Source organism: Diabrotica undecimpunctata, chromosome 10 (assembly GCF_040954645.1).
Source record: "Diabrotica undecimpunctata isolate CICGRU chromosome 10, icDiaUnde3, whole genome shotgun sequence".
Taxonomy (NCBI): Eukaryota; Metazoa; Arthropoda; class Insecta; order Coleoptera; family Chrysomelidae; genus Diabrotica; species Diabrotica undecimpunctata.
In genome coordinates, this window is record NC_092812.1 from 37,731,651 (window position 1) to 37,749,109 (window position 17,459).

The window sequence follows — 17,459 nt, forward strand, 5'->3', positions numbered from 1 at the left end:
TTTTCTCCAGTTTTTTTATTTTTAAGGTTGTTATATAATTTTCTAGTTGTTCTAAGTATCTCAGCTTCGGTCTTCCTCTTGTTCTTTTTCCTACTGGCATCTGTTTGATTATTTTGTGTGGTATTTCGCCTTCTTCCATTCTTTCTACATGTCCTATCCAACGCAGCCGTCCTATTTTAATGAATGTTATAATATCCGGATCCTGGTATATTTTGTATAGTTCAGAGTTGTATCTTCTTCGCCATATTCCGTTTCTTTTGTGGAACTATATGATGTAGGATCTATTATAAATAATACAGGGTGGAATTTAGAAATTATACAGTGTGTAAATCATGTATGGAACAAAATTGTCCTTATTTTAACAAAATATAAAAAGCGCTGGAACCTGTCAACTTTGAAATTTAAATTTGAGTTTTTTAAACATAAATTGAAAGGTACAGGGTGATTGTGTAAAAGTTGACGGGTCTCAGTGTTTATTATATTTTTTTAAATAAACAAAGAATTTTATTACGTAAGTGGTTTCCACACTGTATATTTTCTTCTATATCTATCTTCTTTCGATAAAAAATTCTTAGTATGACGAATTTTTTTTTAGTTTATTGTGTTTCGACTACAAGGTTAGTGACACTGGGTCAATTTTGTTTCTATACATTTTACATTACATTATAATTTACAAAAAAGAGAAAGTAAAAAAAAGAAAACACTAAGTAATACAAATTCATTTCTCGAAGGAAATCTAGTACATCTGAACAAGTTCTAATTGGCTGATGATCAAATTTATAAGACCTTGTATATTTGTTCTCGCTCGTTCTTGACACACTGTGTAAGAATATGTTGAGTGGTTAATGGTTCACTACACTTTTCACAAACAGATGATTTCTCCTTCTCTTTTTGATTTGGTGCCTGAAAAGTGGCTTAAGATCTGATGCTAGTTGAACAGATTTGATTGTAATTGCTTTTTTTGCAGCAGTCTCATTACCTAAAATGCCAACACGAGAAGGAATCCAGATTAATGTTATGTTTTTTCCAGAAGAAGTAAGACAGTTTGTTGTTCATGTACGGCATGAACTAATCGATGTTTGGAGTATATATTGGTTACATAAGCATTATAATGCTGGAAGGATGGCGTACAGCTCTCCTTTATGGATAGAGGTGGAAGGCAGAACTTCTGAATGATACTATTTGTGCAGTTGTTATAGAATATTCGATACCTGTCTCAGTTTTAAATGCATCTGTGTAGAGAATCTCGTCATATGAGTTTGGGTTAATTAGTTCTAGAATAGATTGCCTGAGAATTTGTCTGTTGGTTTCCTTTTTGGTGATAATTATTAAGCGAAAGGTTAATTTTTGATACGTTATTAATCCAAGGAGGAATTGATGACAGTATATGAGTATCTGTTACCGAAAAATCAACAGGTCGTGAAAGGGTAAGATTTGAGGTAATGTCTGGTATTTATTGTTAGGCTCATAATTATAGGGTTTGTAAATTAGCTTATATAAGTTTGTTTTGATTTGAAGACAGTCTAGCAAAGTATATAGAAGTTGTTGCCTACGAAGCGGAAGTTCATCTTTTTAACAGCGAAGACTTTCGGCAGGAGGATCTGAAAGCTCTTTGACATATTCGTAATGCGGTATTCTGAATAGTATCAAGAAGAGTCCTTGATGCTGATATGAGACCGAATGAGATATCTGTATACCTTAATTAGGATGTCTTCACCAGCTACCCAGTGATGGTTTGCTAGAGGTTTTAATAGATTTAATCGAGTTAAGTAATTAACTTTGATGTTTGTAATCTGCGATTTCCATATTAGTCGACTATCAAAAATTAAACCTAGCATCTTGTGTTCATTAGCTACGGTGAGCAGATAACCATTTGTGAAGAATTGAGGGACAGACATTTGAAAATATGATACCTTTTGCTGGAGTAACTAATCTCCTAATAGCTAGATCTAGAAAGTTTACTGTAATAGTGGGACTGTTGGTAATAAGTTGGTCAACAAGTTCTACTTTGCTTAGGTATATGCAGATCCGGTTGTTCGAGATGCAAATACTATATTTTTCATCATCATCATTCAATCTTCGCTTATCCACTGCTGGACATAGATCTCCCTCATAATTTTCCATCTATTTCGATCTTGTGCCTCTTGCATCCAATTCCTATGACAACGTTTTAGATCGTCAGTCCAACGTGTTGGTGGACGACCTCTGCTTCGGTAGGCATCATCTCTTGGTCTCCATTCCAGTATCCGCTTTGTCCATCTATTATCTGTCATTCGAGCCACGTGACCTGCCCAGTTCCATTTCAGTGTTGCTACTCTCTCTACTGCATCAGCCACTCCTGTTCTTTGTCGTAGCTGGCGATTTGGGATCTTGTCTCGTAGTGAAACGCCCAACATAGCACGCTCCATCGCCCTTTGACACACACGGATCTTTTGAACTGTTCTCCTTGTCATGGTCAACGTTTCGGCACCGTAAGTTAACACTGGCAAAACACACTGATTAAACGTTTTTCTTTTAAGGCATATTGGTATATCAGACGATTTGAAAATATGGTTCAGCTTGCCGAAGGCTGCCCAAGTCAGTCTTATACGACGGAGAAGCTCAACGGTTTGGTTATCTTTTCCTATGCGAATCTCATGACCTAGGTATTTATAGGCCATTACCTGGTCTATGGATCTTGTTCCTACGCATATATCTTCGCTGACTACAAGATTTGTCATCATCTGGGTTTTAGATATATTTATTTTCAATCCCCCTTCTAGCGAGGAAAGGTAGAGCTGATTTAAAAGTTCTTTGGCCTCATCTATCCTATCAGCTATTAGTACAATATCATCTGCAAACCTTAGATGGCTAAGCTTTTCTCCGTTTATGTTTATGCCCTTGTCGGTCAGTTTTGCCCTTTTACATATATATTCCAAAAGCGTAGTGAACAGTTTCGGCGATATGGTGTCCCCCTGGCGTACTCCACGTTGTATCGGGAATTTCTGGGTTTGACGATCACCCACTCTAACACTGGCTGTTGCGTTTTGGTATATATGTTTAATTATATTTATATACCGATAGTCAATTCGGCATTCTGTCAAGGCTTCCAACATTTTTTGTTGATTTACGGTGTCGAATGCCTTTTCATAGTCGACAAATATTAAAGCTAGTGGTTTATTATATTCAGTGCATTTTTCTATAAGATTTTTTATTACCAGTAGGTGATCGTTTGTTCCATAGCCTTTTCTAAAACCCGCCTGTTCTATGGGCTGATAAAATTCCAGTTTATTTTCTAGTCGTTTCGTAATTATTTTTGTAAATAGTTTATAAATATGTGAAAGTAGACTTATGGGCCTGTAATTCCTGAGGTCGGTAGCATCCCCTTTTTTATGAAGTATGATAATTTCTGCGTTATACCACTGGGTTGGTGTTATTGCTTCCTGCAAACATCTAGTGAATAGTTTGGCAAGGACCTGCCATAATCTTTTTCCAGCCACCTTCAAGGCATCTGCCACTATTTCATCGCCTCCGGGGGACTTATTGTTTTTCATTTCTTGACTATATTTTTAGGCCCAACAATATCATCAGTGGAATAGTTTTAAGTTTTCTTCCGAGTGATAAATAATTGTTTGCAGGGAAGGAAGGCTTGGGTCTAAATTTGATAGCAGCAACGTAAGATGTGGGTGTTGAAGATTCTACATTGGCTTGCCAAAAGCCTAGAGCTCTTGACAGAATTAATTTCTTTCTTATCAGTAGGTTAATAACAAAAAAACTAGACAATTGTTTATAAATATTGCAATACTTACTTGTTGCCTGTAACACATGAAGCAATGATGAAAATATCACCAATATGTACACAAATGTTTGTATGGAAAAGTAAAACACATTTGATACGAAATATTTTATTTCTAGATAAGATTTACAAACAGTTTTGGTAAAGGAATATGAACCTAATCACTTACAGGATTTTCACTTTTATGTCTATATGGTCAAAATAAGATCTACATTATTTCTCTTTGCTGGCTACATTCTTCCTTCACTTTTACAACCAAACTAAGTTAGGATGATTGGAAAATTTAAGCATAATATACTAAGTTAATAAAAAAGGGCAATATGATTACAAATATTAAGATCCATGGTATATACAACAGAGTGTCGATGTTTCTAGCCGGTTTTTCCTCAATTTACCTCTCCAGCATATATATTATATAATATACTTATTTACTTATTATGACAAGATGAGCTGTCAATCATTAAAGCACATTTCTTGGATTTGGAATTCATTTTCCTTGGAATCATTTCTTTCGAGATTAGCGAACAATGATCGTGTTTGTCCTGAGATCAGTAGCAACACTATCTACGCAGAGCTGTACATTTGAGAGAATATTTGTACACTGTATCTCAAATGTACATATTGCAAGGAGTGTTGTAGCCTTTCACAACCGGTGCTTTGCTATCATACATTCTTTTCTGGATAATAGACAGAGATCTGGAATTATTTCATGCTAAAGTTCCATCTGTATTCACCAAAATTGTTTTTGGCGACAGCACATGGAAGTTCATGAAGAAATAATTCCAAATATTAGCATATAAACCCGGAAACCAATGTATTCTGTAGTTGACTACACTTTCCTATATTTCATGGAAGCTTTATAAATTATTATTGCCCCTTTTACAAACATGTTAGTCATTCCATAGCTACAGCCACATAATACATTGATAAAAATATATTTTCCACAATAAAGTTTATAAATAAAAAAAATCAATTTGAAATTCATTATAGATTACAGTACTATATACAGTAAAAGAAACAACTAAATAAAGATCATGAACAAGATTTACTGTATCATGTGGCATCTCTACTCCTAGTACACAATGACGCAGGTAATAAAAGAACATCTTTACTTTTAAAAATAATATTGGAGATAGAAAAACAGTTGAATTAGAGATGGCCACATCTCAAGGGGGTTTAAATTTTATGTAAGCCGTATTCTTTTACAATTAATAAAAAAAAACATTTTATAGATGACGTAATACAGTATATAAACAGAATAAAAAATTAGCATAACTGCATAATAAAAATCATCTAAGCCCTTGGTATATAGTTTGTATAAAGAAAATTAATTATAAAAAGCTGTTACAATAAATTACATTTAGTCGACTATTATTTTATTGACAGATTGTATAGTAAAATAAGTTATTGTTTTAAATAATAGAAAATCATTCAGTAATATTATTTTCGCACAAAACTAAAAATACAAATCATCCTGTAGACCTCAATTTAAATTTGGCTATAGGTTACGTTACGAAATAAGTAAAAATTAATTCACAATGTCATATTCCCAATTATCCTGAATTTACGATCCAATACTATCAAATATACTAATTAATTTTCAAATGTGGTGGTGAGGCGCTTGGGGAGAGGCTACAGCCGAGGCTTGTGGGGATGGGGGAGTGGGAGTTGTACTTGGTCCAGACTCGGCAGGAGGAGTTGAGTGGGAAGCCGGTACCTGCTGCGCAGCCCACTGACCTTGTTCAGCTTGTAGTCTTTGATGTGCTTGCTGTCTAGCTCTAAACTCAGCGGCTTTTAGTTGTTCCAAATGGAATTGCTGTCTTTCTGTTATAAGTTGTTGTCTCTGATACTCAAGACCTTCGCGTTCCCTCTCCATAGTTGTTTCTAATTCTTCAAAATGCCGCAATTTAATTTCAAGCTTTTTCATTTGAGTTTCTACTAACAGTGCTACTAGAGATTTAATCTTCCTTTCCTCCACAGCAGCTAAATGCTTCGCTTTAACTGCGGCTGCAGCTAATGCAGCGGCTGCTGCACTTTGCATTTCACTATCTTTTACAACTTTTTCTATTTTATTATTTTCAGACGTATCCATTTTTTCTTCCTTTTCACTGTCCGAAGCTTCCGATTTTAACTTATCACTAGCTTTGTCTTCCTGACCATCACCATTCTTTTTGTCTTCGCCAGATTTGTCGTCATCCTTATCCTCTTTCTTAATCTTATCTTCTTCATCTTTATCAGGTACGGTGCCAGCTATACCAGTGAGAGCTAAGTTAGCGGCTGGGTCGTATTTACCATCAGCATTAGAGGCTTCAACATTTTTAAGATGTGCATCCATCACAGACGCTGGCACTTCATCCTTAATACTAGCAAACTCGTTCATAGCTGATTTAGCAGCAGCTGCTGCTACTCTAGGATCGACAATAGACGCTAAGAAAGCGACGGTTGACATTATCGGGTTTCCAGCTTTACTAAACGGGATTGGTTGATAGGCTAAGGGTCCTAAAGCACCTCCAGCTTCTGGATCTTCTAAATACGGATCTTCAATTGGTAGCCTGAGGAAATGAAGTATGCATTCATCTTGTGTGCGAGAACCAACATGCTCACACACTTTATTCCAGTCATCTTTATACATTTCCAATCCTTCCAGGAGAAGCAATGTCTCCTGTTCAGTCCAGTCTCTTGTCAGAGAAGCAGCACTTTTATTTCTTAAAACAGCAGGTTTCTTAACATACTGATCTAACTTCAGTCCAAAGTTGGATATTTCCGTAGCGGGTTCTGGCTTCTTAATCTCACTCTTATCAAGGTCAAGGAAAGTTTTGGCTGCGCTAGGTTGAGGTGTTTTAGGAGGGTTAACTGGCTGCAGACCAGATGGGGTATCTGAAAGAATATGAAAATGAGAAGTAGGCGGAGGCCCCATGGCCGTCGGTCTGGATTCTGTATCTACTTGGTAGTTGATCAAACCCCATTGTTCCAAAAACGCATGAACCCGCATTATGGCACAAACATCTCCTGCAAGGTTGCGTCTACACGCTGTACTAGTTATGTATTCAGTTGGGTTAAGCCGGTATGTATCGATCATGAAGTTTCTGAAAAACAAATGAGATTCCAGTGTAAATGGAAAATTATTAACAATTAAAACAAAGCGTTATTATTAGAGTAGTTTGTGTAGAGCATGCCAAAGGGTGTCTTTGAATCTTTTCAAAACATCCAAAGATTTTTTCTTCATGCCTTGTTATGGTTATTAAGATATGAAAAAAGTACTTAAATAATTTATAATACCTTCTCAGAAAAAAAAAACAATACGAAAATGAAAATCAACGTAATCCCAAGTACTCATGCATCTCTGAATCTCCGTTCATCACGTTCCATATATATCTATACCATCTTATCAATTCAGAATTCTTTCTCCCATCACCTACTATTTCAAAAGACGATGATACATTTACCTTAGGACACTTTTTTAGGCCCTAAGTACCTCTTATCGATATAAACTCGCTTTAAAGTTACTCGTTAAAAATTGGCGCCCAACGTGCGCACCAATTTTAAACTCTTTCACAATCGACTCGTTACACATCAAACTATTTGATTAAAAATCTTTAGTAATTTCGAAACATTCTTACCTGTATGCTAAATAAATCTCAGGAGTTTTCGATTTGTTTCTACCGTTAAAAAATTCCGGCATTGCACGCTTTTCAACTTCATGGATAGAGTTGTAGTCGAACCAAGCAGAATACGATGGAATAATAATGTGATGCGTTTGCTCAGTGACATTATCTTCTTGTCCATCGTCTTGTGTGTTGGTGTCACTGTTCTTGCCAGTTTGGGAATCCTCATTTCTCTCTTCACTTTCCTCTATATCTGTAATTGAACCTCCTTTTAAGGGTTGAAGTTCATGGTCTTTCTTTGTAGGTTGATTGTTTGGTGTTGGAGAAGGAGTAACTTCCACAATATTCGGTTCTGGAGTTGGTTCATCCATGTCTTTTGTTAAGTCTTCAGATTCAGGATCCTCTGGTCTAGTTTTCTTACCCACAGCTGGACTTCTACCACTTTTTCGTTTGCCAATCTTAGACGGTGGCGACGGAGACCGTTTTCTTTTACCTTTGTTCTTCTTACTTCGTTCATCTGAAGGATTGATCAGATCTTCAACAGACATTAACCTCGGATGTACCTTCTTTACGCCATTTTCATCTACTTCATAGTCTTCCTCTGCCATCCACTCATTGTACTGGTCAGTTTCATAGACCCAAGTAGAACAAATACGCCAGGCACCAGAATGCGGGCTAGGATTATTTTCCACGGTAAGATTTTCCAAGCCTGCTGTTTCTAAATTGACCCAAGTATCAAAGGAATTTGGGAAATAATACCAGTGCATCATAACCATCTTATCTCGTTTGGTGACAGGTCGTCCATATTCGTCTTTGAGTGGATCAACCGGCCCATATATAATATGGGTGGCGGTCTCTTCAGTTTCCACAACCTGACCATTGCGCTTTCGGATAATTTCTTTTACTTTCTGAGCTACTGCTTTATCCAGTTCGGGTTTTATAAAAACGATAGGAAGAGAATACAATTTTGCAGTAATCAGCGCCTTTTCCATACTTTGGAACATTTCGTACACCCGCTCCAGTTTCGAGACATTCTAGAAAAGAAGTTGTTAATAAACAAATGTACATCAGAAACGTTTTAAGTGTATAAATATTTATTTAAAGATATCACAACAACAAGAGGAAGCAAGGTATCAAGCTACATAACAAATATACGTGATCTAATTACTTAAAGTTCAAAATTATACAATATTATTTAAAGTAAATACTTTAATATGTCACTATGGATTGCATTACGTTGGTAATGACCTACAAATTATGTCCAGAAATGCAGTAGGTTATTAATTAAAAAACAAAACCAAATGTTTAAAGTATATCAATATCACTTTTACAATTTACGGCACCTTTTAAGGACGAGTTGTATTCTCCAAAAAGTTATTATATAGGTAACCACTTATTATATTTGCATGAAAACCTAATTTTTATATAAAAAACGGCGCGTGCCACTGGGGAGTGCCGACAGAAGTGAATACTTCTTATAGCACGTAATTACTATATGTGGGTTAAAGAAATTTTATGTCTAGGCTTATTGCTAAATTGTCAATATTTTTTATAATAACACATTTGTTTTTTAAAATGTAAAATCTTAATTTTTTTTAATTTTGTTTAATGATTTTAGTAATTTTCAAAATTTTTTGAATATAATATATAATTTATTCATCATTTACATTATCTTGTATTTATGTTTAATTACTTCTTTGATTAACATATTTCATTATAATGGATTAAAAAAATACAAAAAACGGGATGTGGCACTCCGGGAGTGTTCAAGGAGGGGAAGCATTCTTATCGTCTACGTAAACAGTTAAAAAATGGAACGATAATGTAGATCACAAAATAAAAGATTTTAATTTTAACTTATATTATAACTGTACAACTCTTGAGGTGAAACAAACTTTGTGGAAATCACTTCATACTTAGTACATCCATATTTATAAAAAATATGTTTGTATATAAATATAACAGGCACTCGATATTATTGCAATCTGTCGTTAAACAAACAAATCTTCCAATAGGACATGTGGTTTCGACAAAAATATACTTTAAACTTTTGGTTACTTTGAGCTACACTAACTTATTGGAGAAGTGTATACTTATATGTGTTTTTACTGTTAAACAATCAACTAGAAAAGATAAACTGACAAATTTTGAGAAGGGTCAGAAAGGGATACTACGGTGAAATTATATAAATATTATATGTGAGAAAGCTATTAACAAATGAAAAATGTTTTACATTAGTTAAGCAAGACCAAACGTTAATATACATGGTAAGGAAATCACAGTTAGATCTGAATCTAGTAGATATTAAAATTTAGAAGTGTAGTAGATCATATTTAAATATGTCTAAAATTACAAGGAGCGTTAAATATGAACCAACCTTTCCGTCCGTCAGTTAAAATACACAGACGAGAGAGATGAATAGTTTTGAGGTGGGAGGTTTTAGTTTGGAAAACTATCAATGTCATTTATGAGGTTCTTGTGAACAATTCACAACTTTCCACAGCAAGAATAAGCTACGGTATTGTAGTACTCAATCTATCGTAAGACAAGGCTCTTGAATCAAAATTTCTTCATTAGTTATGTGATTCATACACGGTATTGTTAACAACCGTGTGTATATTATACAGTATATAACAGTATAAATGACTGTTATATAGTATATATATATATATATATATATATATATATATATATATATATATATATATATATATATATATATATATATATAACTCCGCCTCTGGCAAGTGCTGGGGAATTGAGTAACTCAGTAACTACTAGTGCCGGTCCCAAGTCCGGATAAAGGAGGAGGGTTGGGCGACAGGCTATTAACCTATCCTTGAAAAAAAAAAAACCATTACTACGAAACTCGAAAACAAGCCTCGGAATCAACGGATATTAAGGCAACAATATTGGCAACGGAACATGGATTTCTCTTTTGGAACTTATGACGTTAGAACTTTGAATAGACCCGGAGCATTGATCGCTTTGCTCAGTGAATTAAAAATCGATCAGTAAATCTTCTTGGCAGTCGATCGTGGAGGAGAATGGCTACTGATTGTAATGGATGGAAAGGTTTGATGAGGGAGGCCAGGGCTCAATCGTATTTAATGTTTGTGTTTTACATATTAGGTTATTAACTGAGATAAAATAGAACATTAGACAAAGTAAGCTAATACATTAACACATAAATTCATGCACATTTCATTTCAAATACCCATCACTTATTAGGACATGCTTTGTTTGAGCTTTAGATAAGATGGTATAGTACGAAATATTGAACTCATGCCTTAGTATAATTCAACTTTCAATGGCAATATTAACTTTTATTGAAAAATGAATAAATGGTAAAATTAATTTAAATATTTTTTGTTCTTAGACATTATTAACAAAGTATAAGTTCTAGAAAGTATGAAAATATTAATAATATCATGATACTGTATATATTATTCGATTGGGCAAGGTGAAGTGATTGGCATTCACCTAAAAACAAGCTTTTTCCCCCTGGAAGCTGTCTACTGTACATCAATCACACTGCAATCAACTAATTTATTGTATATCAAGCTACACAACTCATTCCAGAATTCTGGACAGGTCTTGTACAGGTCAAGTGGATGGAACCATGTATATATATATTTGAGTCACTTGGCAGGTTCTAAAACTTTTGAAGAATCTGCAGCTTAATTCTCTACGAAAGGAGCCCAAATGTATATAGGTGTCCAATAGGGAAGTTTCTTTTGATTCTGAGCTGATTCCTGATTGTTTTACCCAGTGCTTCAGTTCTATTAGCACATTTTACCAGTGAGAATTATATTGTTTCAGATCTAGGCTCTTTTCTGGTCACAGAGTGGGCTTTTTGATACTTCTGAGACTACTATTTTCTACCAGTCTATTAAGTTCTTTTCCACATTCCCACACCAACCTAGATTCTAACTTAAAGTTCCTGAGAGCCCCTTAACTGTTGATTATCTTTGCATACATTGACTCATATGAATTCAAACGTCCCCATATTAATTTCTCTCCTTAAGGTTTGTAAAATTTTCATCATGAAAATTTCATCTTGAAATAGACAAAATCTTGAAATTCCCCAAATTTCAAATTCTGTAATCGCTGATATATTTTGTAAATATTCCTAACTTCTAACCAATCTAAAAACACTTCTGACGAATATTTCACAAACATTTCTTATTGCCTCATTGGTTATAAATCTTCTGTCAATTTTTCAAAAATCCAGTTGTGGATATCTGGCCCAACTGCAGCAGAAACATATACTTTGCATGGTCTTCCATAAATTTGTCTATGTTTTTAAATATGAATGTAGCCATTCTTGCTAAGTTTACACATTGAGTCATTTTCACACATATTACTAAATATCTTTCTGCTATCTTAAGCATTGTCTTATTAACATGTGGTTCTTTCAAACAATAACCTAATAGACAAGAAATTCCACATATTTTTTAAAAGTACTACATTAATAAACAAATACTAAAACATATTTTTGGACAATAAAAAAAAATACCACTAGCAAACTGATGGCTTTTTTTAGACAAAACAAAAAGATAGATTGCTCAGCTATGGAATGAAAGGAAAACAGAAGCTGGAGCAATAACAGAACTTTCTACACATGTTATTAGTATAAATCCGACACCCTGTTAGGGTAAAAGGAAGGGGAGAAAGAAAGAAAGAAAGTTATTAGTATAAAGTGAGGTTTATATAGACAATTAAATAATGCATTTGCTTTATTGCACAAACATGTTAGCTGGGGTAAGTATTTAATGATAGATCAAATATTTCTGATTAGGGTCATTGAGACCTATTGGGGTAGAGACAGAGCCCCCTACACATTCTACTTGTAAACTCAGATGAGTCATTAATTTCTGAATTATTTTTCCTGTCATATGTATCCATTTTATTCTCGAAAGTAGGCATGAAATGTTGTCAGTCTGGGCAGTGCAACTATACTGTACCAAGTTTACCATTGCCCAGGGTTCACCGGCTATCTGAGGTAAAAGTGGAAAAAGAAGTAAGAGTGAGGTGTCCCAACCAGATTAATCTCTATTAGTTTTGCTTACCATTTTATTTGTATATACTTTACATTAAAGCAATCATCAGTAATGAAACAAAGAATATTAGAGGACTCAGCTCAAAAGTAAATGTAGAATAAAAAATTAAGAGAGACTAATCAAAACAGCTACTACTGTTTCCACATTAGTCTTGATGTCTGCATCAGTCAGTGACAAAATATCCAGTAGGAATAATAGCAGGCCATGACTTATAAACCTGGAAAACAGTGTACTATTACAAAACACCTTCCGTGAAAGCCTACATGCCTTCATAAAACAAAAAAAGTTGATCATTATGTGAAAGAAACACAAATACTGTTGCAGTTTAATTTTAAATACAAAAAATTGCACCAATCGTGATTGGGCAACATAATCCTATTATTCAATTAAGGCAAGAGGATAAGTATGGTTTAGTATCCATGCAAGCAATTTTAGACTTATGCCATGTATTAAAAATAATTTGAATGATTTGTTTATTTAAAATATTTGTTACAATTATTATTATTACTGAAAGGCAATTAAAGTAAAGCATGCAAAGATAAGGATCTAAATGCCTCATAGTTCACTTACTAAATCTAAACTATTGTAAATCATTCTGCAGAATTCCACTATAACAACGCACTAACATCATATAAAAGCAAAAAAGCACCTTTGTAGGAAAGAAATTTTTATAATAAAGTACTGAAGATAATTTAAATAAATTTCAAGAATATCATGATGATATTCAAGAGATCTGTCAGTATAGAAAGTAACTATAAAGAACAATGTACCCCACCAACAGCAAACAAATAGATTTTTGTAAATTGTTATCATCCAATGCAAGGAAAAAAAGAAAAATGCACAGTATGTATTTAACAAAAGAAGAAATCAAAGGAATCAATAAATGTCATGCACACAATAAAATGTTGAATATTTATGATGAACTCCTAAAAAATATACACTTAACAATCTTAAATACATAGTGATTCAAAGAATGGGTATTATTTTACTTGCAGATTCCATTAGTAGAAAAAATATTAATTTTTTCTTAATAACTAACACAATATTAATACTTACTAAGATACAGTGTGGATAAATTATAAAAAAAATTCAATAGTGTTGCTAAATTTGTTACCTAAAGAAATGTGTTCTACATGGCCTCCACCTACTTGAATACAATACTTTAATTACACAAGCAGAGATTTTTTTATAGAAAAAGAAGTTGGTAGGTCAGCTATGATATTATCAACAGCTTCTTGAAATGTATTGATAAATATTTGGTTGTGTCTATTGTTTTTATGTAAACAATGTATTTTATGTGACACTGAGCATATTATATATAATCCATTGGTTAAAATCTGGACTACAGGGTGGCCAAGGAAACTGATTTTCATGATATATTTAGCAGTTTGGAAACATTTAGGTAGATTCCTCTATTGTTATTAAAGAACAGCTCAATTTTTCCTAAAAAATGTTTTCAAATGTGTCATTACTTTTATTAATATTATAAAATCATATTTAGAATACTTTTGCTTGAGTTAATGTAGATTTTTAACTAAACCACATTAATAAATTTCTTTTATTATTACACTGTAACTCAGTATTAATACTAGATCGTTAGTTATTAACAAAAAACGTTACATTTTCCACTAAAGAATCTTGAAAAAAATACTTCTGATTCTTCATGAATGACCCTGTATATTGTCTACAGAAGAAAATTGCAAAAATAAAAAGAAAACAAAATAAAAACCTATTCACACCAAAAGAGATGTAAAATATGTTTATCACTTGGAATTTGATCACAAGAATAACATCTATCAAACCTGCTTACCCCATTCCTCTCTATTTCCACTTTAATAATGGCTTTAGTAAAACTGGTAAAATCCTGTTTCACTTCATCACATACACTGTGGTTCTGGAATTTAAAAAAGGCATTCTACAACAGATTCTTACCATGAAATCTATGTAATCATAGGCACATTAAGACATAATCTACATTTAGGATCAAAAAGCAGGATTAGCAGGGATCAATTAAAATAACTGTACACATACTCCCATTAGCTATTGTTAAATATTATGTGAAACAAGTGTTGTGGTATCTTCAAAAAAATACAGACTTTTATCTTTACAGTTTTCAGTACTATTACAGCATTCAAAAGTTTTAAAACTAAATAGGATCAAGAAGCAAACTACTCAGCCCAACAAAAAACATATTCTTCTAGTTAACTCTGTTATACATAAAGATTATCAGTAAACATAAGATTTACAACTATAATAAAAAAATGATGACTTCATAGTTTTAGCTTTAAGACAATTTATTGTTTAAATATCTTTTGAATCCATTTAGTTATGCCCTCAGTTTCCTTGATCAAGATACATCTTGTATAATCCACATAAATCACAAATTAAAACCAACTCAAGGACTTTTTGTTTAAATTATTTGTCTGTAAAATTCTCTTTTCTATCTGTTCTCATCATCCTAATCAGTTGTTTTATTTGCATTTTCTTCCTCAATACAGCTTGTGCTTTCAACAGATATTTAAATAATATAAACTCAATCATGCGTAATAATCTGATGTCACTATTACAGCAAAAAGTTTAACTCATAGAAGATTAGAATGTCACAAATACTCACCTATGAATAGGGGATAGTAGAAAATTAAGATAATATAATTTTACAATTTTCTTTTGTACATAAAAAATCACACAAATTTGGTTAAAGAGTTGTTGAAACCTTAATTGGGAATATAAACCAACTTTCAAAGCAATTACTATTTCTTATACAAAGAAGGAGCATGATTTGATGGTAAAAATTTGTTATTTCTGCATAATATTGTTTATATTACCTTTCCAGCAGGTATTTCGAATTTTCTCCATCCATGTTCACTTTTAAATTTATAAGCAGCTAATAGCATGTGGCACAGACCACCTCCAGGCTTGAAATCCAAGAAGAATTTTACCTAAAACAAATTTATTTACTTAGTCAAAAACAAACACAAAGCATATAGGTCTTAAATCGAACACCAATCAGACTAACGAGATACTTGTGAAATAAATCCTTTTAGTTGTAAAGGCAGTGGCTACATAAAAATAACTCCTTATGTGCATTGTAATAAATTTTTGTCAGGTTAGTTAACTAATAATGTTTGTTAAACTATTCAAATGTTGATATACTTACTGGAATTCTAGTCATTGGTGGTTTCTGTGTATTTTTTCCCAGAAAATCCTCCTGGAACTGCATAAATTGTACTGCAGTTGCTGATAATGTTTTGTTTGTAATTGGTTCATTTTGTACATACTAAAAACACAAATAAGATTAATTAGAAATAAAAACAATCTAAACTGAAGTAAATTTTCTTAGAAGAACTTTATCTTATCCAAATTCTTGTGGAAAATAAAGTCCTACTTTGAAATTACCTGAATCGATTCTAATAACTGGATCTCATAAAGAATCCAATGAAAAATCTAAGAATTTTTTGATATACTTGACAAAGCTCTTAGCTAAGAATTGCAGCAGTAACATAGGACTTTAGTACTATTATAGCCAAATATTACTTTAATTAAATTACATAATTTAGTTATTACAATATTTACCTCATTTTGGATAAAGCTTTAAAGACAATATATATAATCATTGGCACTGGAATCATGACTCATTGGCACTAGTAGTCAAACTGATATTAATGAGATCAAAATACACTTACCTTTTTACCATTTTTCTGCAACCAACTTTTAACTGCTTCGAGTGCTGTGAGAGTCTCTGGTGACTCAAAATATTTTATATTTGGACCTCCGTCCATTTTTGGTCCTACAGATAACATGTTGATGTTTTATAAATCAACGCCGATAATGAGAATGCCGCTAATACTTTGTTTAAAAGGTACAATACAAAAAATTCTATATTATGATCACAATCTTCACCTCAGACATACTATATTATAATAGATAAACCATTATTTTTCGCATAATTAATAAGAATAGGAATCAAACAATGTTTACAACAATTACATACCAACAGCCGCCATCTTTTTTGAGTTGAAAGTTTGAAAGGAGTGCTGAGACAGCACTGTAAACCAACTTTATAAATTAAAAGTTCTTAGTACCTCCATCTTACGACAATAGTATAGGCAGTTCTTTATACTATTAATGTTACTACAGTAAAGAGTTTTTATGTGTTTTAGTTTTCACGGTATACATAATAAAATATTTAAATGTAGGTTATAAGAATTAGCGAATCTAAGAATTATGTATTTTAGTTATATTTAGGCAAACCGTTTCAAATATAATCCGAAATTTTAAATATAGTGAGATATAGGATGCTGGTTCTTTTGCGCAAAACAAATTGCTAATATAGTCGGTTCGCTATTCCCAGTCTGAACTGTCTAGTGAATTTAGTAATTATTTTTTTGCGAAGTTAGTTACTTTTTGACAGACTAGAAGTGACTGGAAATTACTATACAACCAAGCCCACATACTCATAGCCAATATTAATAGTAAACAAACTAAATAGTAAATAAAATAGAACTTTACGAATTACCGGCAATCAATATTTATTTATTTGCACCATAAAATAAATAGTTATGTTAAATTATAACAACTGAAATATATTTTTTAAATATATACTACCCAAAATTTTATGGGTTTAGTATACACTTCCACTATTTATAATAATTCTTCTTTTTTCAATGAAAGGAGTCTGTAATAAAAGTTTATTTAAGCTGTTAATACTGTGAGATAGGAACTTTTGTGCTGTAGGTTTCCAGCTATGAATCTGTCAAAATATGCCCGAGATGAGCGAATGGACCTTGCATTCTGGCGAACAATGGTGTTTTAAACAGTCTTCCGATCTAGAAACCCTAGAAACCGAAGCACCAAATAAAATTTTTACATATGTGTGACATTACCGAACAGAGATTTGATTAAAAATGTCATGATGAAAATCGGAAACGTAATAAAAGGGCGTTATCACAACTTCACAAGAATAAAATACATCAATCTTCTTCTCGAGCGCCTATTCGTTTCGGATGTTAACATGTC

General features: G+C 32.9%; 1 protein-coding gene across 2 annotated transcripts; it reads right to left on the reverse strand.

Moving 5' to 3' along the window:
• Positions 1-3,868: 3,868 nt before the first annotated feature.
• On the reverse strand, positions 3,869-16,482 carry mor (SWI/SNF- related protein mor). Of its 2 annotated transcripts, XM_072545710.1 has the most exons (6): positions 16,127-16,482; positions 15,601-15,720; positions 15,269-15,382; positions 14,254-14,337; positions 7,396-8,414; positions 3,869-6,861 (listed from the first exon to the last, which is right to left on the reverse strand). In XM_072545710.1, the coding sequence occupies exons 1-6, from the start codon at positions 16,241-16,243 to the stop codon at positions 5,376-5,378; spliced, it is 2,940 nt and encodes a 979-aa protein (XP_072401811.1). In that variant the 5' UTR covers positions 16,244-16,482; the 3' UTR covers positions 3,869-5,375. The 2 variants fall into 2 exon arrangements, with proteins under 2 accessions (XP_072401811.1, XP_072401812.1); XM_072545711.1 differs by lacking the exon at positions 14,254-14,337 and having other exon boundaries at positions 16,127-16,481.
• Between the last annotated feature and the right edge of the window lie 977 nt (positions 16,483-17,459).

Excerpts from the sequence above, each read along its gene's own strand:
- mor (XM_072545710.1), bottom strand. The coding sequence starts at position 16,243 with ATGTTATCTGTAGGACCAAAAATGGACGGAGGTCCAAATATAAAATAT. Across the intron at positions 15,383-15,600 it reads CACCAATGACTAGAATTCCA|GTAAAATTCTTCTTGGATTT; the intron begins GTAAGTATATCA and ends AATTTGTTTTAG. Across the intron at positions 6,862-7,395 it reads GAGATTTATTTAGCATACAG|AAACTTCATGATCGATACAT; the intron begins GTAAGAATGTTT and ends TTTGTTTTTCAG.